The following is a 25,646-nucleotide window of genomic DNA, read 5'->3' on the forward strand; positions in this document are numbered from 1 at the left end:
AATTTGTACAGTCCGTAAGAAGTGTATGTGGATGAGGACTGTACCCAAGAAAGAATTTAAGAATACACTCACACGGCCAGGGTTCCAAATCCATGCCTCAACCGAGTCCGATCGACAAAGAAAGAAAAATAGAAAAGAAAGGAAAAGAAAAGAATAGAAAAGAAAGAAAAGAAAAGAAAAGGAAGAAAGAATAGAAAAGCAAGAGAAACAGAAAAGAAAGAAGAGAAACAGAAAAAGAAAGAAACGCAGAAAAAGAAAACAGAAAAACAGAAAAGAGAATGCATTGCATAGAAAAAGTTTATGCATTTGTGCATATGCATCATGCCATTTCTACTATCCTGAGTTAGTTTCCCTATTTGTGCTTACATATCGGTAAGTGAGAAACTAGAATCTTAGAAAGAGCAAAGAAGAATCAAGAAGTTTGGTGTAAGGAAAGAAAATCCAGGATCTAAGTAACGGAGAAAGAATAGAAGTATTGTGGGTTTACTTACTGAGCAATTAGTACTCACCCTGTTGATTTCACTGTTTTTGCAGGTGGTAGATGTGATGCAGTCGGATGGGACGTCAAGTAGTAGAGGAGAAAGGCAACATTGTCAGATTGTATTTTTGAGTCTCTTTTTGTGACTTATTACTTGATGTAGAGATTTGTTTATAAAGAAAAAATTAGTTATGGGCCCTCTATTTCATACTTATATATATAATTTCTATAATATGTTTAGTGAGTTTTTCTCATATTTTTCCAAATAACTACTAGCTAGAAAGAATATTACAGTCGGTACAAAAATCTTAAGTGATATCATCATAAGGGGGAGTAAATACGCGTTGTACTCTTTTTCCCTTGACCAAGGATTTATCCCATTGGGTTTTGCTAGTAAGGTTTTTAATGAGACAGTTTCTAAATGCGTATAATATACAAGAATAATGTACTCTTTTTCCTTCGCTAAGTTTATTGGGTTTTTTCCTAGTAAGGTTTTAACGAGACATATTCTTTGTGTAATGGACATCCAAGGGGAAGTGTTATGAATAAATGTGGATGTCCCTTGCAATTCTATAACTTCCCAATCTTTCATCTTCTCTAACTCTTGAACCTTTCAAGTTCTACAACTTCAAAGCATTTTATTAGCTTTTGATTTCATTTATAATGTTTCATAATCTTAAGTCTATAAATAGATGTATTGTGAAAGATGATGTACACTCAACTTTGGAATAGAAAAGCATTGGTTCTATTTCCTCTCAATTATCTTCTCTCTTCTTTTAGTATATTTTATAACAATATGTAATATATTGTAATTTTTGTAAATTGAATTCAAATAGAAGTATAAAAATTTGATATATCCCCAACTTTTTACAATATATATATATATATATATATGGTGGTTGAGACTTTTTAAACATGAATTAAGAAAAAAAATTTGTAATTCGTTAAATAAAATTACTTAAACTCCTTAACTGGAAAATAATCCACAAACATGGAAAATGAAAATTTACTCTGTTGGGTTCGGATTATTACCCAAATAGTGCATGGAAAATAGTTATCTCTCAATATTTACCCCCAAGCTTCTTGATCAATTTTACATAATAAAAAACCAGAAAGCTAGTTTTTTAAGAAGCTGAGATGTTTGTATTATTACATTACACAACTCTTTTGCCTTTCAACAGAACTTTTCCGGAAGAGCGCTATGCTGACTTTAGATTAATTGGCATCAAGATATGAAAAAAGCAACGCAAAATCAAGGGCTGATATGTCTCTCAATGGCCCTAAACTTATAGCCCAATCAATATTTGTTTATAAAAGTGCATGCCCCATCTAAGTTTTTGTTCATTAATTTAAGATTAGAAGGATGAAATCCAGGTTTAGTTTCATATTCCCCTGACACAAATTGCATTAGAGACAAGCATTCAAGTTGGGTTCTCACTTGAGGCTAATTTTCTATGTTAACTCTGTAACTCATTAAGCATAATGCACGGGAGGCTTTTTGATAGAATCTCAATTCCCACAACAACAATTAAGTCTAAAGAAAAATGGAAAGATAAAAAACAACCATCATTTGGACTAAATTGAACCCCAAAATAAACAAACATGATTCAACCCTAAAATAAACTAAATTGAAATGAATAATACATATACCTAAAACTAATAAAACATATAACAAAACTAATTGTGACACCTTAAGTAGTGAAAGCTTCAACAATTTTTATCTTCAAAAGTTTTAAGAGTCAATAGCATGAAAAAGAGAATGAGAAAATGAGAGACTAAAGAAATTTGAGGATAAAATCAATGAAAGAAGTTGGAGCCGTGGAGTGGAGAAAGAGTAAAGACAGTTTTAAATTTTAATATAACGTGGATTTGGGCGTGGAATAGATATATTAATATATGGGGCTGGAATCCCGCAAGTGCCTTTGTATCTTTCTTGTAGGATAGAGACCAACCTTGCAACAAACGATCAAGTCAGAGACAAAAGAGTCAACAAATCCACGGGCAAAAGCGTGAAGGCACTATGTTCCGAAAGCCAAGATAATAATCTCGTATTTAGTGAGAAATTTGGCATCAACAGCTGACGCCATCATCTGTGGGGACTGTATACAAAAAGCCGTAATAACAACATGGTGACCACATGCTTTGTGCGATGGCAACCTGAGAGCAAGGACACCCTAAACGCTACAGCAGCTTTAGGCAATATTGACAATGTTCCTCTAACCAATAACCAACTAGGCGTGGTGATCATACTAATTATGGGCTTACCATCATGCAACGACCATAGAACCGTGGATCCCATCACATCAGAGCCAAGGATGGAGATTACATTGGATCTAATCAACAATTTGCGCAACAGATTGCTCAATGAGCTCTTCAATCGACCAACCACATAAGTCGTCGCTACAAGGGAACAACCAAGGAATCTCAAGAATGGGGACGTCCTGGCCCTAGAGAATTAGAACTAAAACGACCCCCTTAACAAAGGAATTAGACCCCAGAGAGAGACCTGAGCCCATTTGTGCTTGTAATGTTGACATTGTTTAAGAGATGTTTATGTTGATAATATGTTGAGATTGTGACAAAAGGGGAGATTGTAAGGTTTTTCGTCAACTTATGAAGATATGTGTGCACATTTATTCTGATGTTTGCACACTAAGTAGTTTAAAGCACAATCATGTATGTAGTTTACACATGTCCTAACATATTGCAAATTTGTGTGCACATGTCCTTGGTCTTGACATATTGCAAATATGTGTGCACATTTTCTTCAATTGTGTAAACATTTTCTTGATCTGTTCTCACAATACAGGTGGTGTTATTATCTTGCCTGTTAAGATATTTTTGTTCATGAAACTTGCGTGAAAGGTCACTTTACAGGTGTTTGTTTGTCCTAAAGTGGTCCAACAATGTTGTTAGAATGTGTCACTGGTCCAACAAAGGTTGGTAGAGTCTGTCTGCTATGTGTATTGATGATTGGTTAAGCAAGGATTATATATGTTCATCATCTTCTTCCTTGCGTTTTTTGAACCTGAATATTTTAATATTTGTTCTCTGAAATTTCTTATAGAGTTTGTTCATTTGGTCAGTTTCGTTATATTGTTTATTGCTTAATGTTTTGATAACCTTATCTTGTTGTTGAGTATTTGTTGGAACGTGGTTCCATTGGTGAATTTTGAAGGAAGTTCAAGCTAGTGAGCTAAGAAGTGTCTTTTAACTGTCAAAGTTCTTGTGGAGCTTGAGTCATACAAGTTGGTACTTTGATCCAATTAGTTCGTAGCTGGGAGATTTTCAATAAAGAGGGTGAAGTTAAATTTGTAAGCAGGAAGTTGTTTACTCCTTGATGTATTTGATATCTATCTTGTATTGACATTTTTGCTTGATGCTAGTGGATTTGATTAAGTTGGTTGGTCTCATGGACGTAGGCTGAAATGGTTTTTAGCCAAACCATGTAAAAAATCTCTAGTGTGCTATACATTATGTCTTATATGCTTGATATTGTTTTGATGTCTATTGACCATTTCTCCGAGCAATAACAAACGCAATCAAACCCATTCCGCAATAATTTAATGAACTAGATTAAACAAACTTTCAGATTAAAGTAAATTTATTGTATCTAGCATCATGAGTTTGGATTTATTTTTTTCTTTGTTAATTTTTAAAGAAGAAAATTTCCGGCTGCATATTTTATTAACTTGTTTCTAACATCCACTACATTAAAAACAAGATCGGCTACCCCTGTTGGAGCACTATCATTTATTTATATCCTGGAAGTAGAAAGAAAGCACTTAAAAACATGATGTTAAGAACTGAATACTTTATAAGTGAAGAGGCAGAATCGCAATTCGCGCATGAAAAGGTAAAAAGAAAATACTAGTGTGAGGCTGTCAAGTCATTTTTTAATCGGTTACTGTCCAAATTGAATTAAAGTCTAGTGATTCGGTGAGTACTTGGAATTGCTAACATATTTATTTAAAGTCGTGCAACTTGATAAGTTAAATATTAGTATTGATATTGCCTATGGAAGAGTGGCAATATTTTGAGATTTGAAAAGCATATATAACACCATATGTGCCCTTCGGGTTTTGATTATTTTACCACCATATGTGCTTATTTTTGTTTAAGAATAGTGGATTTGTGCCTGCATGTGTTTGTATATGTAATGCTCAAGCAACTCAACCTCCAAATCCCTTATTTAATGACAATTTCTTGCTTTCATAATACAAATATTAGTTTATTAATAGATCACTTAAGCTACGGCATCTATTATTACATACAACTCAATAGTTTAATCTTTTACCTAACTTGCTTTTATTGTGCTTCTGTAACCAACCCAATTCAATTTTAGCCAAAGTAAATATTTTAGGTGCACATTGTTGGTGAAATAGTGAAAACGGCAAGAAAATTTGAAAGTCTTAATCTCTCTCTTTGTGGTTGGATGATAAACTTTTTATTCATTGGGGTTGATTACACTCAGTGATCTTATATTTAAGTCGCGAGAGAGTCAATTACCAAGTTTACCCAAAAGAAATTGAAAGCGTAGTATTTATGGGAAGGAATAAATAAAGATAGAAGACGAAAAGCTCTAAAGAGACAAAAAAGCAGATGACGGAAAAATGACACGTGACAACATTTTCTTTAATCCTTGAAGAAGATAGGCAACAACCTTTTAAATTCTATATAAACAATTCCCATATTACTCACGTTCATTTTATTAGTATCAAGTATAGCTGCCCCCCCATTATACAAAGACATGGCAAACCTACTTGGCCTTTTCTCAATAGTTCTCATGTTCTCTCATCTTTACTTGGCTAAAATGGCAGAATCTGCCATTACCAGACATTCAAGTCCCATCGACTTCATCAGGGCATCTTGTAAGGCAACTCGCTACCCCACGTTATGCTATCAATGTCTGTCAGGTTATGGTAGTGCCATAAGACAAAGTGAGCATCAACTAGCTCTTACTTCTTTGTCAGTGAGTTTAGGGAGGGCAAGATCAGCCGTTGCGTTTGTGGGCAAGCTCACTAAAGTAAAGGGAATCAAGCGTAGAGAGTATATGGCAGTGAAAGACTGCATAGAATACATGAGTGATAGTGTGGACCGACTTAGCCAATCAGTAAGGGAGCTTGGGCATGTGGGTGCAACCGTTGGTGAGGACTTCATGTGGCACATGAGTAATGTGCAGACTTGGGTTAGTGCTGCATTAACCGATGAGACCACTTGCTTAGATGGGTTTGGTGGTCGTCGTATGGATGGAAACGTGAAGGCTGCAATTAGGAGGAGGGTCACCAATGTTTCTCAGGTCACTAGTAATGCTCTTGCTTTGATAAATCGTTTCGCCGCAAGACACCGAGCAACTGATGAGAAGCATTAGCTTTCATTTGGCTACTTCTTGGAGGTCACTAAATTTTGTGTATAACATGATATGGTATCTGGATGTGATATCTCTTAGAGTTTGTGTCCAACTTTTGTTTGTATTATGTTTGGGTTTGGTTTAGCTTGTTTTCGGCAAGCAAGTAAAAGTAAAACTGTATAATTAGGATACTTTAGATCAAATCTTAAGTGTGTTGTGCCAAATTGTAAGCGTGTTTTGCAGCATAAAGGGATTTTGCTTCTATAATGCTATTAGGCATCATTTGATTTACCTTTAAGACACACGGCATTAATATTGATATAACATATGATTATTTCATCTATTGTATTGAATGTGAAGCAAGGCCACTTAAATTTTCGGGCACGACCCACTCACAAGAAAAACAAACAAACATACAGAGAGAATTATTTTTTAATGTAGTTGGAAATGAATCGGAATCAAGCATATACAAATTGACTCAAAATCCACGGATATCTAATAAATGAGGCATTTTTAATCCCTTCTTGCCTTCGAATTCTTCACCCCATATATATATATCATGAAATCCTCAAAATTGAATTCGTTTAAATAAAGAAAGTTGTTTATATTAAATACGAAGAAAGTATGTATTCTATAAATGAGAGCTTAAATCATGTTGATGTATAACATTAATCCATCCCGTATATGACTCTTCCAAGAATGTAAAGGTTGCTTATCTGTACAGCCACTTGATTTTGGGTGAAAAATGATGGCCACAATTAGCTTCTCTAATTATTTCTAGAACTCTCTTTTATGGAGAGTTGAGCCATGAAGTCGGACAGAACCAGCAGACAGTCCTTCCGTAATATGCGGGCTAATGATCAAAACAAAGTTGATATCATTTTATTTAATATATCAAAGTGATTATTATCATAATTATAGTTTATTTTTAACAACTTTGAACCACTTTACCTGCAGACGACCAAATCCCATTATACAAGATTTGGCACGTCACCTATTTCAATATTCAATCTCAAACTTTAAAAGTTGCAAACATCTTTTTTACAAAGCTTATCTTCTAAAGCCATCCACACATTTTTTTTTATAAATTTTTTTATATCAAAACATAATCTCTGAAACATTCTGCTACTGTAATTTGAGAGTGAAGCTTGAACGGTTCACAACACACAAGATATACTTATCGCATGAAATTGAAAAATGTTTCAAGTCCCGACAAAGTGATGTTGGGTTCAACATCAACTACCTAAAAAGTTAAAATGGAATAGACAAGCACATGGATATGTATAGGTGTAAGTGAAAGTAAAAATAATTTTTATTTAACCATGGCAAAAGGCAAATGCAGTAAACACATTGTTAAGAATCAATCAAACTCAACCTAATCTGTTCCTCTATCAAACACAACCAGCAAACACTTAAGAAACAACACAAACAATAAAGAATCGAAAAAACAAGAACACGGCCAATTTTTACCGTGGTTCATTTATTCCAAAGTAATAAATTATATCCACGTTGAGCTTTAAGTAAAATGGAGGCTCACTACACTATAAGGATCAATCCAATTACAGATTACAACTCAATCAAGAACAGCCACTCAGATCTCACAATCACCCAACCTTCAAATCACCCGTAATCTCCTCACAAAGACAACTAATACAAGCGTCTCAACTAGATGAACCTAATACTTCTTCTACCTACAATTTAACTGATAAATTGCAACAGATTACAAAAAACTAGATTAACCACACTAAGAACAAACCCTAGTAGAGATGAAAAACGCGAGAGAGAGAGTGTATTCCACTGTTGCTATTTCTGTGTAACTTTAACTTTAAATAGGTTGACCTCAAAGCTTCATTTGCACCGTTGGATTAGACTAGAACCAAAGGCTAAGATCTGTCACTTAACAAAGCTTCAAAACGACAGCGTATCGGTTACTCCAATACGACACCGTTTGAAGCTTCACTCAACAATCTCCACCTTAAAGCTTCAACACCTCACAAGGATCAGATACTTTACTAGTGCAGTTCACCCACAAGTTACTCATCATAGCCCGGTTGCTGCCTCTTACTAAATATGCAACAGGTTCAAGCAGTGCTTGAACTTAGTTGGAGAGACCACCTTTGTTCCCATATCTAAAGGGTTATCCTCGGTTGGCACTTTTTTCAGAATGACTACTCCTTTATCAACCAGCTCCCTTACAAAATGGTATTTAACATCAACATGTTTGGTTCTCTCATGATATACGGGGTTTTTGCTCAGGTGTATGGCACTTTGGCTGTCTGAATAGACAGTGACAGCACCCTCCAGTAGCTTAACCTCTGACAGTAACCCTTGGAGCCATAGAGCTTCTTTGAAAACATCCGTTACAGCTACATACTCTGCCTCAGTTGTGGATAGGGCAACAATTGGCTGGACTTGAGACTTCCAGCTCACACAATTTCCTCCCAAGGTGAACACGTATGTAGTGGTTGATTTCCTTGAATCCTTGTCACCTGTAAAGTCAGAATCTACGAATCCTACAAGATCAAGTGAGTCATATCTTTTTCCATATTTCAAGCCAACATGCACATAACTATTAATGTATCCAAGAAGCCATTTAAGAGCTAGCTAATGTTCAATACCAGGGTTTGACATAAATCTGCTTAAGAGGGAAATTGCAAAGGAAAGGTCTGGTCTGGTGCTAATCATGGCATACATTACTGACCCAACTACGTTTGCATATGGGATATTTTCCATTTTTATTAAATCTGCATCAGATTTGGGGCATTGTGATTTACTTAACATAAAGTGACCAGCCAAGGGTACATTCACAGTTTTAGAACCTGTCATGCCCAACCTAGACACTAATTTTTCCAGGTAAGCCTTCTGATGGACTTTTAATTCATAGTCCTTTCGGTTTCTATCTATTACCATGCCTAGAATCCGTTTAGCACTTCCTAAATCCTTCATATCAAATTCAGAGTTCAATTTTTTCTTTAACTCTTCTATCCTAGGCTTAGACTTGCAAATTAAAAGCATGTCATCAACATACAGTAGTAAATATAAAGGCATGTCATCATATAAAGCATAGTAGAAACAGCTATCATATTTGCTTCTATTGAAGCCAATGCTAAGAATAAAAGCATCAAAACATTTATACCACTGCCTAGGGGACTGTTTCAGTCCATATAAGGATTTGTGAAGTAAGCATACAGGGTTGGGCAGGTTTCTATCTACAAAACCTATGGGCTGTCTCATGTAAATCCTTTCTTCTAAGTTTCAGTGCAAAAAAGCGGTCTTAACTCCCAGTTGTTCTAATTCCAAGTCCTTATGAGCAACTATGGCTAACATAATCCTAACTGTCTTATATTTTACAATGGGGGAGAATATCTCATTAAAGTCTATTCCCTCCCACTATATGTAGCCTTTGGCTACCAACCTAGCCTTATACCTAAGGGTGTCAGAAGGGTTCATACCTTCTTTAAGCTTGAACAACCACCTACATTCAATCAATTTCTAGTCTTTGAGATTTGGAACCAAAGACCAGGTTACATTTACCTTTAGGGACAACATTTCTTCCTCCATTACAGCTTGCCATTTTTCTTTGTCTTTGGATCTGACTGCTTCTTCATAGTAGTCTGGTTCTGTCCTCTAAACTTGAGCCCCTGCCACCAGGGTTGTGTAAATCAAATCAGCGTAGGAGTATCTTGTTGGTGGCCTAATTTCTCTCCTACTTCTATCATTGGCTAGCTAGTACTGGGCTAAGGGATCAGGATGGGGTTCAGCAGGTTCTATTGTATTTTCCTCTTCCAAGTCAGGGTCCAAATCTGGTTCATTAACTTCAACTTCCTGATGTTCCAAATCAGATTGAATTTCAGCAGGCTCCACCTCAATTTGGACTCTCTCAGGCTAATCTTGGTTCATAGGTTTGTTGCTTGTTGATCCTGCATCAGGGTTAGCAACTTTGTAAGGAAATATATTTTCATTGAAAATTACATCCCTACTAATTATTATTCTAACTCCCGGGGCACTTCTCTCCCAAAGCCTATACCCTTTGGTTCCCTCTTGATAACCTAAGAAGACACACCTAAGTGACCTAGGCTCTAACTTCCCTTCATTGTTATGGACGTATGCAGCACATCCAAAGGTATTCAAGTGTCCTAGACTAGGTTTCCTTTTACTCCATTTTTCCTCAGGACACATAAAGCTGATGGCATTAGAAGGACTTCTGTTAATAAGGTAGGCAGCTGTGTTAAGGGCTTCTCCCCAAAAGGACTTAGGAAGGCTGGATGTGAAGAGAAGGCATCTCACCTTCTCTAAGAGGGTCCTATTCATTCTTTAAGCAACCCCATTCTGCTGAGGGGTTCTCCTAACAGTTCTATGTCTTTGAATGCCATGTTCAGTGCAATAGAAGTCAAATTCCAGGTTACAGAACTCTAAGCCATTGTCTGTTCTAAAGGTTTTAACCCTTTTGTCAGTTTGGTTCTCTATTAGAACCTTCCAACTCTTAAACCTACCCAAAGCTTCATCCTTGGTCCTAAGTAAGAAAACCCACGCCTTCCTACTGCAATAATCTACTATGGACAAAAAATAACTACTACCCCCATGTGATTTGACCCTTTCAGGTCCCCACAAGTCCCCATGCAAATATTCTAAGTAGTTGGCAGCCAGGTGAGTTCCCTTTTGGAAACTCAGCCTGTGCTGCTTACCCATAATACAGGTCTCACAAAATTCAAGGGGTTCAATAGGGTCCTTACTAAATAGGCCCTGCTTATGGAGGATGTCCAGGCCCTTTTGGCTCATGTGGCCTAGTCTTAAATGCCATTTTTTAGTAGCATTCAAGTTAGTAGAAAACAAAGCAGAATTAAAACAATCAGAATAGTAGGATCCACACAGAATATACAAACCGTTCCTTTTTATCCCTTTAAGCAAAACACTGTTGTTTTTATAGACATAAAGGCAACCATTTTCAGCTTTATAACTACAACCAGATTCATCTAAAATACCTAATGAAATTAGGTTTCTTTTTAATTCTGGAATATACCTCACTTTAGTCAACTTGACAGTTTTGCCATTGTTTAGTTTTAAGGTTATGCTGCCTATCCCTTCAACTTTACAGGCATTATTACTCCCCATATACACAGTTTCTAACCTATTCTCCTCATAGTCCTGAAACCAATCTTTATTGGGACTCATATGAAATGATCACCCTGAATCCAACACCCAATCATTTATTTTTTCTGTTTTAGAAACAGTTAGAACTTCAGATTCTTCTAAAATGGACTTAGAGGTTGCTAGGTTGCTTTCAGTGTTCTCTTGTTTCTGTTTCTTAAGCCAGACATAACAGTTCTTTTTTCAAATGGCCAGCCTTATTACAGAAGAAACACTTCCGGGTTTCTCTTTTGGCCTTACGGTTTTGTTTTCCCTTTTTCTTATTCCTAGGGCCACTATCAGACTGAACAGTGTTGCCTAACTGGTTTAGTTCATCCTTTCCCTTAACAAACAGATTGCTACCAGTTCTCCTTTGAACCTTAATCTCTAACTCTCTAGCTTTTAATCCTAAAACTATTAGGTCCACGCTTGGGACAGTACTAGTGTATTGTAGGGCATTTTTTACAACCTAGTAATCTTCAGTTAATGAGTTCAATAGAATCATAGCTAAACTAGAGTCCCCGAGTTCTTGATTTGTACCCTTCAACACTTGGGTCAGTTTCAAGAACTCATCAAGATTTTTATCAATGGTCCTAAAGCTATCCATTTTATATGCAAATAAAACACCGTTTAAGTAAGCTAGATTTGGAGAAGACTGTAAAGCATAAAGGGATTCGAGTTTACCCCATACTGTTGTCGGAGTTTCAAAATCGTATACCTTTCGCAGGACCCCATCGGAGAGGTTCATAATGATTAGGTTGTACGCCTCCTCCTCCAGCTCTGCTTTCTTTTTCAGTTTCTCCTCTGATCATTTGGTTACATCCTTTTCCAGTGCGATGGCTACCTTATTATGTGATAATAAGGCTTTCATTTTTTTCTTCCAATTGTTGAAATCAATTTTCCCATCGAATTCGGTGATTTTAACTCGCGTAGTAGTCATAATGTTTGGATTTAGGGTTGGTGTTTGAATTTAGGGTTGACACAGAAGAAACCCTAATTTGTTTAAGATCGAATTAGAACTGATTTCAAGAAATTGACCACATAATATAAGGTTTTCTAGGCCCTAAGACACTAATTTGACTGATTATAAAGAAACCCCCAATTTGTATAAACCCTAGGTTTCAAGAATCACTCAAATCAGATCGAAAAACCCTAATCTCGCTTTGATACCACTGTTAAGAATCAATCAAACTCAACCTAATCTGTTCCTCTATCAAACACAACCAGCAAACACTCAAGAAACAACACAAACAATAAAGAATCGAAAAAACAAGAACACAGCCAATTTTTACCGTGGTTCGTTTATTCCAAAGGAATAAACTACATCCACGTTGAGCTCCAAGTAAAATGGAGCTCAGTACACTATAAGGATCAATCCAATTACAGATTACAACTCAATCAAGAGCAGCCACTCAGATCTCACGATCACCCAACCTTCAAATCACCCGTAATCTCCTCACAAAGACAACTAATACAAGCATCTCAACCAGAAGAACCTAATACTTCTTCTACGCACAATTTAGCTGATAAATTGCTACAGATTACAAAAAACTGAAGATTAACCACACTAAGAACAAACCCTAGCAGAGATAAAAAACGCTAGAGAGAGAGTGTACTCCAATGTTGCTGTTTCTGTGTAACTTTAACTTTAAATAGGTTGACCTCAAAGCTTCATTTGCACCTTGGGTTAGACTGGAACCAAAGGCTGAGATCTGTCACTTAACAAAGCTTCAAAACGACAGCGTATCAGTTACTCCAATACGACACCACTTGAAGCTTCACTCAACACACATCAAGAGGCATGTAATGTTACAATTTTCACTGTATCTGTGACTACCTCCAAACTCACTGGTTTGGAAATTACATCTTTACGATTGTACTGCGGCAAAAACTGGATTTCACATAATATCTTGATGGAAAACATTTTTTTATGTGATAACGTTGTCGTTTATTCAATTCCATGATGACATGTGATAATGATGAATAATGAATAAGTTACATAGATTTAACAAGCTAATTCTTTATTTCATCCTTTTATAACTAAAGAGATATATATTATCAAATCAATTATCATGTAAATTAGGATACAGTTAACTTTGTACATATAACATTATTGGAAGCCAGAGAGGTTACTCAAATATTCTCTGTTTTCCTCAAATTTTTGGATTTTCATTTCAAAGTTTTTGTTGGACATGCCATGGTCCCCGTACAAGCAGGAGTCAGAATAAGATGTTATATAGTTGCTATTTGTTTCAGTTGTTGTAATAATACCTTTTTTTAACCTTGGAGATCATTCAATTCTTATTCCTTAATTTGTGTTAATCATTATCATGGATACGCTTTCAAATCTTCAAGAATTCAATTTATCCTTATAATCAGGCTTTTTTCCCTCCTTTTAGTGGGACGCACACGCTTATTATTGAGCTTGTCTATATAGACTCTTTTTCCTCTTGAAAATATTGTGAAGCCAAAAACGGAGCCGTTTCACTTAAGTCCATTCAAGCCAAAACGGGGTCGTTTCATTTAAGATCATTATCGAATCTCAGCCTTCAGATCAAGACAGATCCAAGGGCTTAGGATTACGAACGCAGACATATATAAAGAAGAGCAATAGTGATAAAACGTATAATGTGTTTTTCATTGTCAATTGGGTATTAGGGTTTGAAAGAGGGAAATACTGGGGTTGGTTTTCTGCTGAATCTTTCTGGGTGTAATCTGGGTTGATTGTGAGAGGGTTGCGTTTCCTTCCAGAGGCTTGTATTTGTCCTCTGTTTTCTTGCAGATTATTGAGAGATTCTTGAGTGATTAGGCCTTGGTTGGGTGTTAGTCTGTTTCGGCAGATTTGTATTCTTGTCCTTCTTGTAATTGTTGAATATCTTCTTAGTGCTGTGACTGTCCGTATTTCGGAGCTCAACGTGGACGTAGTCTATCCAAGATTGGATAGACGAACCACGGTAAAATCGTGTCTTGTGTTGTGTGTGTGTGATTCTTTGATCTTTAATCTTGTGTGTGGTTATTTGTGTTGCGAATTTGCTTATTAGGCTTAGGTTATAACAGTGGTATCAGAGCTAGAAAGTTCTAAGGGGATTTGGGTTAGAAATCGTTTGGTTTTCGTACAAATTCTAAAATTAGGGTTTGTCAGATTTGGGGGTTTTTCAATTTCAAGATTCTAGATCGTTAGGACTTCAGATCTTGCTAAGTCTTGGGGTTAATTCGTGAGATTAAGTTACAGACACAAGGGATCGACGAAGTTCATACAAGTTCTAAAATTAGAGTTTGTCAGATTTTGGGGTTTTTCGAATTAAAGGCTTATAGGGCTTTAGGGTTTTCGAATTGACCTTGAATCAGGTCGAATTGGTTAGTCTGAGTCACAAACACGAGTCAAGGGAAAAATCTAGGTATTGTCTAAGGGTATTTAGGCTGGAACACCAGTAACTGCCTTAAAAACTGCCTAGCAGTAATTGACGAATTCTGGTATAACAACGCCAGGTACCCTTTGACTGTTCTGGCTGTAGTAGTCTTGTCACTTTAGTCTTGTTTGTGTCTTGCCTTGTGTGATACAGTTTAAGGGTGTTTAGGCTGGAACACCAGTAGCTGCCTTAAAAACTGCCTGGCAGTAATTGGCGAATTCTGGTATAACAACGCCACGTACCCTTTGACTGTTCTACCCTGTTATTACAATACAATGAGCACTACTCGTATGGAGATCTCCCAATATGATGGGAAGATCGACTTTAATACATGGAAAAAGAAGATGAAAGCCCTTCTTTCGCATAATAAAGTCGGGCTTGCCCTAGAAAAAGATGCCACTAAGTGGCCTGAAGAGAAACTAAAAAAGAAGACTGAAGTGGATGAGGAGGCCTACAATCTGATCATAATGAATCTGTCCGATGCAGTCTTGCGAAAGGTTGATGGCATGGAAACACCACTCACACTCTCGGGTAAACTCGAATCCCTTTATTCCTTACAGTCTACACCAAACTTAGCATTTCTTAAAGGAGCCTTATTTTCTTATAAAATGGATGTTACTAAGTCTATAGAAGAAAACCTTGATGAGTTTCTTAAGATGACATTAGTATTGAAAGGTACAGATCAGGAGTTGGGAGACTCCAGTTTGGCAATGATATTGTTAAATTCACTGCCTGATGAGTACTTAGTGGTGAAGAATGCTTTACAATACAGTGGGACAGTTCCCAGTGTTGACCTGATTATAGCAGGTCTTAAATCTACGGAATTGAAGTTGAAAGTACAGAAAAGGAATGGAAATAACCTGTTTGTCAAAGGTAGATCAGATCCAGGACAATCAGAAAGGGATAGCAATAAGAATTTCCAGCAACACATAAACCCTAGGGCTAAGAAAAAGGGGAAGAATAACAAGTCTAAGGGAGAAACTAGGAAGTGTTTCCACTATAATAAACCTGGCCACCTTAAGAAGAACTGCTATGATTGGATAAAGAAACAAAAACAGCAAAATACAGAGAGTAACCTAGCTAGCACTAGCACTGGCATTGAAGTTTCAGAAGCCCTCACTATCTCAAACCATGCTAGCAGTAAGGAATGGGTCCTAGATTCAGGGTGCACTTTTCATATGAGTCCCAACATCCAATGGTTCCAGAACTTTAGGAAGGGAGAGTTAGAAACTGTCTTCATGGGTAATAATCACTCTTGTAAGGTTCAAGGCATAGGAAACATAACCATTAGGTTGAATAATGGCAAAATCATAATGTTAACCAGAGTGAGGTATATACCTGACCTCAAAAGAAACCTGGTCTCCTTGGGAACTTTGGATGAAGCTGGATGTAGTTATAAGGCAGAAAAGGGATCCATAGTGGTGTACAAGAATAATGAAATACTACTTGAAGGGGTCAAACAAAATGGGCTGTACATTCTGTGTGGTCAACATTGTGCACTCACTGTAAAGTCTGCATTATCATCTACAAATCTGACTGCTGCAGAGAAATGGCATTTGAGACTTGGCCACATAGGCCAAAAAGGTATGACAGTGTTAAGCCAACATGGGTACTTTGGTAAGGAATCAATATCTGATTTAACTTTCTGTGAAGTTTGTGTGTTGGGAAAACAGCACAGAATGAGTTTCCAAAAGGGAACTCATCTGGCTGAAAAAGGGTTAGACTATGTTCATGCAGACCTGTGGGGTCCTGAAAGGGTTAGAACACATGGAGGGAATTGTTATTTCCTCTCCATTGTGGATGACTATAGCAGAAAGGTATGGGTGTACCTACTTAGGTCTAAAGATGAAGCCTTAACCAAGTTTAAAGGCTGGAAAAACTTGGTTGAAAACCAAGTTAACAGGAAGGTAAAAACCCTTAGGACTGATAATGGCCTGGAATTCTGTAATCAGGAGTTTGACTCTTATTGTGTAGAAGAGGGAATCTTGAGGCATAGGACTGTTAGGGGAACCCCTCAGCAAAATGGAGTTGCTGAGAGAATGAACAGAACCCTTCTTGAAAGGGTTAGATGTCTCTTATTCACAGCTGGTCTACCAAAAACTTTTTGGGGGGAAGCCTTAGGCACAGCAGCTTACCTTATAAATAGGAGCCCTTCTAGCTCAATAGACTTTAAGTGCCCTGAAGAGAAGTGGTCTGAAAGGAGACCATCTCTTGAACACCTAAGAGTCTTTGGATGTGCAGCATATGCACATACCAGAGATGGAAAGTTAGAACCAAGATCCCTCAAGTGTGTCTTCTTAGGATATCAAGAGGGAACAAAGGGCTATAGGCTGTGGGAAAGGGCTGCCCCAGGGATTAGGGTAATTGTTAGTAGGGATGTGATTTTCAATGAAACAGTTTTTCCTTGCAAATCTGGTACTAACAGTGCAGGTAGCTCACAAGAAGAGTCTGAAACCTCAGGACAAACTGGGACAACTCAGTTTGAGGTGGAGCCTGAAACTAACCCTGATCAATACACCCAAACAGATGATCCTGATCCTGTTGAAGATCAACCACAACATAATCAAGAGCAGGAGGGTGAAGATTACCCTACTGACAATGCTGAAGTGGATCAGCAGGATAACTTGGCCCAATATCAGTTAGCCAGGGACAGAGTCAGAAGGGAAATCAGACCCCCTGCAAGGTACAGCTATGCTGACCTGATTTATACAGCACTCCTAGCTGGTTCAGAGATACATCGATCAGAACCAAATACTTATGATGAGGCAATGAGTTCAAGGGATAGAAAAGAATGGTTGGCTGCTATGGAGGAAGAGATGGAGTCATTGCACTCAAACAAAACCTGGACACTAGTTCCAAAGCCAAAGAATCAGAAATTGGTGGAGTGCAGATGGTTGTACAAACTGAAAGAAGGGATAAATGAATCTGACCCACCAAGATTCAAAGCAAGGTTAGTGGCTAAGGGCTACACTCAAAGAGCAGGTATTGATTTCACTGAAATATTTTCTCCAGTAGTTAAATTTAAAACTATTAGACTCATGCTAGCAATTGTAGTTCAACATGATTTAGAGATAGAACAACTGGATGTTAAAACTGCTTTCTTGCATGGTGAGTTGGATGAGAAAATATTCATGAGTCAACCTGTAGGTTTTAAGGATAAAAAACTGCCTGATTATGTATGCTTACTGAATAAATCTCTGTATGGACTTAAACAGTCCCCTAGACAGTGGTACAAGAGATTTGATGCATTCATAATAGGAAATGGATTCACTAGAAGCATGTATGATAACTGTTTCTATTTTGCCTGTATGAATAACATGCCAATCTACCTTTTGCTATATGTAGATGACATGTTAATAATTAGCAAGTCCATGTCACAAATTAATGCATTAAAGGCCAAATTGAATACTGAATTTGATATGAAGGACTTAGGGAAGGCAAAGAAAATACTAGGAATGATGATTGATAGAGATAGAAGTGTACATACTCTTAAACTGCATCAATCCTCATACTTACAAAAACTAGTTTTAAAATTTGGTCTAAATGAATCCAAAGTAGTGACAATGCCCTTAGCAAACCATTTCATACTTAGTAAGTCACAGTCCCCAAAAACAGAGTCAGAAAGATTGAAAATGGAGAATGTCCCTTATTCTAATGCCATAGGTTTTGTAATGTATTCCATGATATCCACCAGACCTGATTTAGCATATGCAATATCACTATTAAGCATATTCATGTCAAACCTTGGAAATGAACACTGGAATACATTAAAATGGTTGATGAGATATATTAATGGTACTGTTCAAATTGGTTTAATGTTCTGTAAAAGATATGCATCACTTGATCTGGTGGGGTATGTAGATGCAGACTTTGCAGGTGATAGAGACTCTAGGAAGTCCACAACTGCCTATTACTTCACACTGGGAGGCAACTGTGTTAGTTGGAAAGCTCAGTTGCAACCTTTGGTTGCATTATCCACTACTGAAGCTGAGTATGTAGCAGTTTCAGATGCATTCAAGGAAGCAACATGGTTGCAAGGGATCCTGAAAGAAGCTGATCTGTTGAATGGCACAGCAACAGTCTACTCTGATAGTCAAAGTGCCATCCATTTGAGCAAGAACCCAGTGTATCACGAACGAACAAAACATGTGGATGTAAGACATCACTTTGTCAGAGACCTGATTACAAAGGGAGAGATAAATCTATTGAAGGTACCTACTGAAGATAATCCAGCGGACATGGGAACAAAAGTGGTGACCACAGCCAAGTTCAAGCATTGCTTGAACCTGCTTCACATTAAGTAAATACTGTCCTTCAGAGCTGAGAAGAAATATGGGATAGCTTACTGCACTAAAAGGAAGTCCAATAAATGAAAGGAATAAAGTTGGCTTCAAGGTGGAGACTGAAAGTATTGTGAAGCCAAAAACGGAGCCATTTCACTTAAGTCTATTCAAGCCAAAACGGGGTCGTTTCGTTTAAGACCATTACCGAATTTCAGCCGTCAGATCAAGACAGATCCAAAGGCTGAGAATTACGAATGCAGACATATATAAAGAAGAGCAACAGTGATAAATGCATAATGTGTTTTTCATTGTCAATCGGGTATTAGGGTTTGAGAGAGGGAAATACTGGGGTTGGTTTTCTGCTGAATCTTTCTGGGTTTAATCTGGTTGATTGTGAGAAAGGGTTGCGTTTCCTTCCAGAGGCTTGTATTTGTCCTCTGTTTTCTTGCAGATTATTGAGAGATTCGTGAGTGATTAGGCCTTGGTTGGGTGTTAATCTGTTTCGGCAGATTTGTAGTCTTATCCTTCTTGTAATCGTTAAATATCTTCTTAGTGCTGTGAGTGTCCGTATTTCGGAGCTCAACGTGGATGTAGTCTATCCAAGATTGGATAGACGAACCACGGTAAAATCGTGCTTTGTGTTATGTGTGTGATTCTTTGATCTTTAATCTTGTGTGTGATTATTTGTGTTGTGAATTTGCTTGTTAGGCTTAGGTTATAACACTTCCCTTCAATTAACTTCTATATAATGGGAGGCGATATAATGTTCTTGAACCATACTGATTCTCGTACTCGATCGTTTCTATAATCTTATTACACTAGATTGAGATGGCTCTTACTGGTAAGCTGGAGGCTAATTTAGGAATCAACGCGCCGGCTGCGGCGTTCTACAATGTCTGGAAAAGCCAATGCCACCATCTCCCTAATGCCACTCCTTCAAATATGCAGGCTGTTGAGGTTCATGAAGGTGACTGGGAGACCGCTGGCTCCATCAAGTTGTGGAATTATACAGTAGGTAAGGAAAAACTAGGTTAAATTTCATTTTTTTTATTATTTTTCTTTTAAATTTAAATCGAATCTCTCGATCTTCTTGTTTATATAAAAAGGTCTATAACGCTTGTTAGGATTCTCTTCTGTTATAAGCTTTTCTGTTTCTTGTGATTTACAGCGGGAAGGAGCGAGAGTTACAAAGAGAGGATCGAAGTGGACGATGAAACGATGACGGTGGGTCTTGTGGGATTGGAAGGAGATGTGTTCAAGAACTACAAGAGCTGGAAGCCCATCATTCAAGTTATTCCAAAAGAGAGTGGAAGCTTGCTGAAACTGACTTTAGAATATGAGAAACGAAGTGAGGATATTCCAGTTCCGAATGAATATTTGGATTTTATGGTCAGCGTTATGACTGATCTTGCTGCTCATCTTACCAAGGCATAGAAATTAAGGAACAAAAATGGCTGCTACTTGGTTGTGAAAATTAAATAAATCAAGAAGCTCTTGAGTCGATTGTTTTTTTTCCCCTGTGATTTGTGAGATTGTGTGAGAATTTGATTTGTTGTCCGAAGTTTTATTAAATAATAAATTAAGTAGCAGTATGTTGCAGCTGCTTTCTCTCTTATGCATTCATCGATCTCCTCTCACTCTCTTCGTTATTACTTCGTATTGTGCAGAAGAGAAGCTAAAAGTACTAACTTGTTACTGCTCTTATGTTTGTAATACACAGCGTTTTTAGGCAAAGTCTTAAAACACTGCGTTTTGTATTACACAGCAACTATGAGGGCATATGTGTACAGTTTTGTTAGTTAATGAAAAACAGAACGAAATTCACTCAACACAGTCACGTATTCTATCTTCTTTCTTCTTGAATTTTTCTTTAATACACAAATCTCTTCATGTTATCATATCCCTAGACACGCGTCTATGGTGAATCTAAACTCTGATTTAGCTAATTCATCCTCAGCTTTAGGAGCAATGGACTCCATTTTTACGAGTTGTGCAACTACAGCTGCTACTCCTACTTTACCTTCAATCTTGGTCAAGCTATTGGAGAGAAATTATACATTTTGGAAGTAGCAAATTCTGCCCACTTTAACCTCTCATGGATTGGACAGCTTTGTTACAGGAGAGAAAGCTTGTCCTTTAATGTTTCTGATAGAGAAGTCAGATGAATAAGGGGAGACGATAAAGAAAGCAAACCCTAACTACTTTACTTGGAATAAATTTGATCAATTTCTTGTTGGTTGGTTATTTTCCACTATCTCTGAGTGAATGTTTAGACACATAGCTAAATGCAATACTGCTTATGAAATCTGGAACATTTTGGAATTGCACTTTCAATCAGTTTCTAAAGCTAGGACACTACATTTAAGAAACTTATTACAAACCACTAAGAAAGATTCATGTAGTATTAGTGAATATGTACTAAAGATGAAAGAACTAGGAGATGAATTGGTTGCTAGTGGAGTGAATATAAATCAAGAGGAGCTGTTGTTGTACATTCTTGATAGGTTAGGACCAGAATATGATGTCGTGATAGCTAACCTTACTTTCAATAGTAGTAGCACTACGTTACAAGAGGCTCAGTTCCTACTTCATAAGCACGAAATGTAACTTGAGAGACAACAAATAATGCTAAGGACACACATTTTTTGCATCGAATTTTTTTACCGAACGACGTGACATCCAGTCAGACGTGAACACATTGGACATAAAACACATCTCTCGTGAATGGACGGTCGTCTAACAATCACAGACAATCGTCCATATTTTATGGATGGTCGTTTATCACGAATGGATGAGCGTCTACAAAAATATCAATAGATCCCCGTCTATATTATATGGACGGGTGTCCATTTACTTATATGGATGCTCGTTCAAAAAATTTTAAAACCAAAATGATTGACACCCGTCCGTCTAATATGGACGAGCATCCATATACAATGGACGACCGTCCATAGTAATTTAACCCACATTTGAGATTTGCTCCAATATAATACGTCATCTGGAATGCATCACCATTCTTGTCGCACAACACAAGCCAGTGTCTAGATACAGAGTTCCTTTGGCAGAGAAAAAAGTGTTTCAAAATGAATGTAAATTCAAAACTTACTTTTAGAGGTCAAATTAAGCAGAAGGTCCTGTTTTGGCATTGACTTACCAATTAAATTTCACTAATAACAATGACCACACAAAATTTGATAAGAAATATGGAGCGATTGGGTAGCTTTTGTGACAATAATGCGCCGAAATCTGAAGGAAAAGTCCTTGCAAATGCATAAACATAATGATGATTTGGATGGTCGTCCATCGTATATGACCACTTGTCCGTATTAAATGGAAGAGTGTCAATCATTTTGTTTTTAAAATTTTATGGATGAGCGTCTATCTCGTTCATCTTATATCTACCCATCCATATAATATGGATGAGCGTCCATTTGTGATAAACGGTCGTCCATAAAGTATGGATGGTAGTTCATGATTATTGGATGACCGTCCATTCATGTGAGACGTGTTTTTTATCCAATGTGTCTCCGTCTGACTAGATGCCATGTCGTTCAGTAAAAAATTTCGATACAAAAAATCGATATCCGTAACACTATTGGAGAGACAACATAATGTGACGTGGGGATTACTAAATTATGTGTTTCGGTCCCATTAACTATGAACGTGAGGATTGTTTTTAATATAATTTACAAATCCAATTATTCATTGAATAAATTAGTAATAGATTGGCATTCAATTATTGTCTGAATAGGTGACGTGGCAGCTAATGTGACACGTCAATCGGTGTGAAAGTGTTAGGAAAGGTATATTATTGTATTTTTATCGACAGCTTCTTAAATAGCTTCTTAAATAGTAAGAGAATGAAAAAAACAATGCTACATTATCGAAAAATGCACATCAAATTCATGCATAGAATGATGTGACGTAATTCTGTTTTCTTAAAAAAAAAAAATTCATAATTAATTGATAATCAGGATTGCATTACGTCATTCAGTGTATGAATTCAACATACATTCTTCGGTAACTAAATTATTTTCTAATAAACAATATTGGAAGAATAAGAATAATAAGAAACAATAAAATTAATCCATTCTTCACAGGATTTTGCCGTATTGAAAAGAAGGAAGCAAGAAATAAGAAACGATGAAGCAAGCTAAAAAAAAATTGCAATTTCTTTTCCCCATAATTGGTGAAACTTTGGACTTGCTATGTAAGCAAAATCAGCAAAAGGATTTATGTAGAAGATACTTGCTTCTTGACTGGAAATTAGGAAAGGCAAACATACAATATCAATAACCAGCGAGAGAAAATAATACACAACATTAAATTCACATTTCATTAATTTATAATAAACAAACACTGACTGGTCGAACAAGCCAATTATTCAACTACTTCCGAAAGTAGCTCTTATTTTCAGCTGCCAAAACACACACGAAAACACGGTAAAATTAATGACATGTAGGTTTATGCCTTCTGCTCGGTAAGATGGGCATCGATATCTTTGGTCATGCCGAGAGCTAGCTGACCTATTCCTTGGGGTTGCGGAATATTTTCATGCAGCTTCTCATAAGTGAAAGTCCAGTGCACCAAACTGCCCTCACCTTTTGGAGTAGCCTGAACCACGATATGGAAGTTCTTATACTTCTCCAACAAATGCCCTTCAATCACTTTAAAAGTGGTTGAGTTTTTCTCATTATCTATGGCTTCAATTATCTCCTTAGCAGTCTCAGGAACCCCATCTGTATACGGTTAATTAATTAACAAACATAAATACAATTAGTACATAGAAATTACGAACATATGCAATAATATGAATATTGGTCTGTGTATGGGTTACCATGGGTGTAATTCCAGAAGATAACAGAGCCCGGCTTTCCCCATTCACCTTCATGAATTTCACAACTCTGAATGTGTGCGGGGCTGACATTGGAAATGTGGTGTGGCCTGCCGCTAATAACCTCATGAAACTCAGCAGCAGGAGCCTTGATCTCTATGTCAATCTCCGACTTACCAACAAGAGACATTTTTTTTCTTCACTTGATGATATCAAGAACCAAATATTATTCACCAGTAAATTTTTAGAAGATTGTGTTGAGGAACGCTGGTCACTGGCCTTTATATAGAAGATTGTGTATACTTTACATACTGTATCATATAAACAATTACGTAATAATATATAAATCTAACACATCCTTCACGTGAGATGGGGACCAGATAGATGATTTGGGAATATATGATATGGAGAAGTCTAGAGATCATAATTAAGATAATTAAGACAGATAACTAAATATTATAAAAATTTTAAATGAGTGGTAATTCGAATTTAATACATTGAACTTTGATAGACTACTAAAGTTAATATAATTTCTACATTATTATAAATAAGTGAATATAAGTATATTTAATCATGTATATTACACTTTTAAAATAAATACACAAATTTAGTGTTTCCTTTTAGGAAATCTTGACGTTACGAAAGAGATGTTTTTGGTAAATATCTCAAATAATGTGAACAATTGATTAATCAATGTCACATTAGTAATAAGATGATATTAAAAATAATTATATGAAGCTAGCTATAAAATTAAGCTTTATTTAAGTATTTCATTGTGCTGCTTATCATGCATTACAACAATGTAATTCCATTTTTTTTTTTTTTTTATTTCCTTTAAACACATGATTCATGTGTTATTTTGAAATTTCAAGACACTATTAATGGAGCCTTAGGTGGACGATTGATTTGTTTGGAGTTTTTAAAAGCAGTAAAGGTCAAGGTATTAGGTGAAATTATTAATTTAATAAATATTTAGAACAAGTTTGATATGTATTTCACTATGATTTATTGTTTTGTTTCTTCCCAAAGACTAATTGATAAAAGGAATTTGAGAAATATGTAAAATTGGTACCAGTGTTTCTAAAATGTGTTTATGGACTTGAAAATACCTGAAAATTAGAAAGAAATAAAATGCTATATTCATGAAATTTTAACCCGATTAAATTTACAAATTAAGCAACAATTTAAACGTCTATTTTGTGGGTAATCTATCATTGTTGTAAGGAATAATTAATTCAATTAATATTTCTCAACCCACTTGTTGATAACTTTGGCATTAGCCTGTCAACCTCATTACTAATCCTGATTAGTTAAACATTATGAAATTATATTTTATTCATAATGATATAGATGAAGTGGGGCAAAATCTGGTTGATCGGGTTGGTATGATACACTGGAGGATTAAAAAAAGATACTAATTAAATAGAGTATGTAAACCACTTTTTCCTACTCAAATAATGATTTAATGACAATTTTCCATCTACAGACTTTTAAAATACCACTTTATTATCCAAATTTATATTCAATTTCAATTTCTGCATCGTTGCAACCGTACACTATCGCTATTCTCTTCTTCGATCATCACTCATTAAAACTTCTTAAACCCTACTCTCTCGACCCTGCCAATCACAGGCAATCGAAAGATTAGAGTTTTACAACCGCCCTTCTCAAGTCAAATTTCGATCAACCTCAACCACCAAAATTCAACCTTCTATCATCAAAAGACTCATTGGCCTCTCCTTTTCAAAAATCTCAACTGTCTGGACCAAGTTTGCTCTATATTTGCTATCGAAAAATAAATTGAAGTAAGTATTTCAAAAGTTTGTGGATGAAAAAGTATCATAAAACTATTATGGTGGAAAAAAGTTGTTAACTTAATTAAATAAGCCACAAAAAAAAGGTTCAAACAAAATCTAGTCCTGATTATTGTTTTGATTAGAAAAATAGGCACCGCGATATAAGCTTGTGAGAGAAAATGACGATAAATGCAAAAATAATTGTGCTCCGTTTGGTTCACTTTTTTTACATCTTTTAGAAAAGTATTTTGAAAAAAGTTAAAAAAAAAAGTCGAATTGGGCGAGTATTATGATGTAGGATTTAGAAATTAATAAAATACCCTATATGTTTGTTTATTTACTAAACACCCTATAATAAAACATTAAAA

The 25,646-nt window shown here is 36.3% G+C and overlaps 3 protein-coding genes across 3 annotated transcripts; 2 read left to right on the forward strand and 1 right to left on the reverse strand.

The window, feature by feature from the left end:
* Window positions 1-5,227: 5,227 nt before the first annotated feature.
* On the forward strand, window positions 5,228-5,873 carry LOC116109967 (pectinesterase inhibitor 9-like). The gene has a single exon (XM_031396211.1). It carries the CDS (start codon window positions 5,229-5,231, stop codon window positions 5,847-5,849), a length of 621 nt encoding a protein of 206 aa, XP_031252071.1. The 5' UTR covers window position 5,228; the 3' UTR covers window positions 5,850-5,873.
* A 13,603-nt stretch (window positions 5,874-19,476) lies between these two features.
* LOC116109928 (MLP-like protein 328) lies at window positions 19,477-20,103 on the forward strand. The gene is made up of 2 exons (XM_031396166.1): window positions 19,477-19,663; window positions 19,817-20,103. The coding sequence occupies exons 1-2, from the start codon at window positions 19,477-19,479 to the stop codon at window positions 20,080-20,082; spliced, it is 453 nt and encodes a 150-aa protein (XP_031252026.1). The 3' UTR covers window positions 20,083-20,103.
* Window positions 20,104-22,962: 2,859 nt separating this feature from the next.
* On the reverse strand, window positions 22,963-23,723 carry LOC116109964 (MLP-like protein 31). The gene is made up of 2 exons (XM_031396208.1): window positions 23,486-23,723; window positions 22,963-23,387 (listed from the first exon to the last, which is right to left on the reverse strand). The coding sequence occupies exons 1-2, from the start codon at window positions 23,670-23,672 to the stop codon at window positions 23,113-23,115; spliced, it is 462 nt and encodes a 153-aa protein (XP_031252068.1). The 5' UTR covers window positions 23,673-23,723; the 3' UTR covers window positions 22,963-23,112.
* Window positions 23,724-25,646: the final 1,923 nt, after the last annotated feature.

Source organism: Pistacia vera, unplaced genomic scaffold, assembly GCF_008641045.1.
Source record: "Pistacia vera cultivar Batoury unplaced genomic scaffold, PisVer_v2 Contig591, whole genome shotgun sequence".
NCBI lineage: Eukaryota > Viridiplantae > Streptophyta > Magnoliopsida > Sapindales > Anacardiaceae > Pistacia > Pistacia vera.

What these genes read in the sequence shown, in the direction of transcription:
- LOC116109967 (XM_031396211.1), top strand. Translation starts at nt 5,229, where the DNA reads ATGGCAAACCTACTTGGCCTTTTCTCAATAGTTCTCATGTTCTCTCAT.
- LOC116109928 (XM_031396166.1), top strand. Translation starts at nt 19,477, where the DNA reads ATGGCTCTTACTGGTAAGCTGGAGGCTAATTTAGGAATCAACGCGCCG. An exon ending in GTTGTGGAATTATACAGTAG is followed by an intron (nt 19,664 to 19,816) that starts GTAAGGAAAAAC and finishes TGTGATTTACAG; the next exon opens with CGGGAAGGAGCGAGAGTTAC.
- LOC116109964 (XM_031396208.1), bottom strand. Translation starts at nt 23,672, where the DNA reads ATGTCTCTTGTTGGTAAGTCGGAGATTGACATAGAGATCAAGGCTCCT. An exon ending in CTTCTGGAATTACACCCATG is followed by an intron (nt 23,388 to 23,485) that starts GTAACCCATACA and finishes AACCGTATACAG; the next exon opens with ATGGGGTTCCTGAGACTGCT.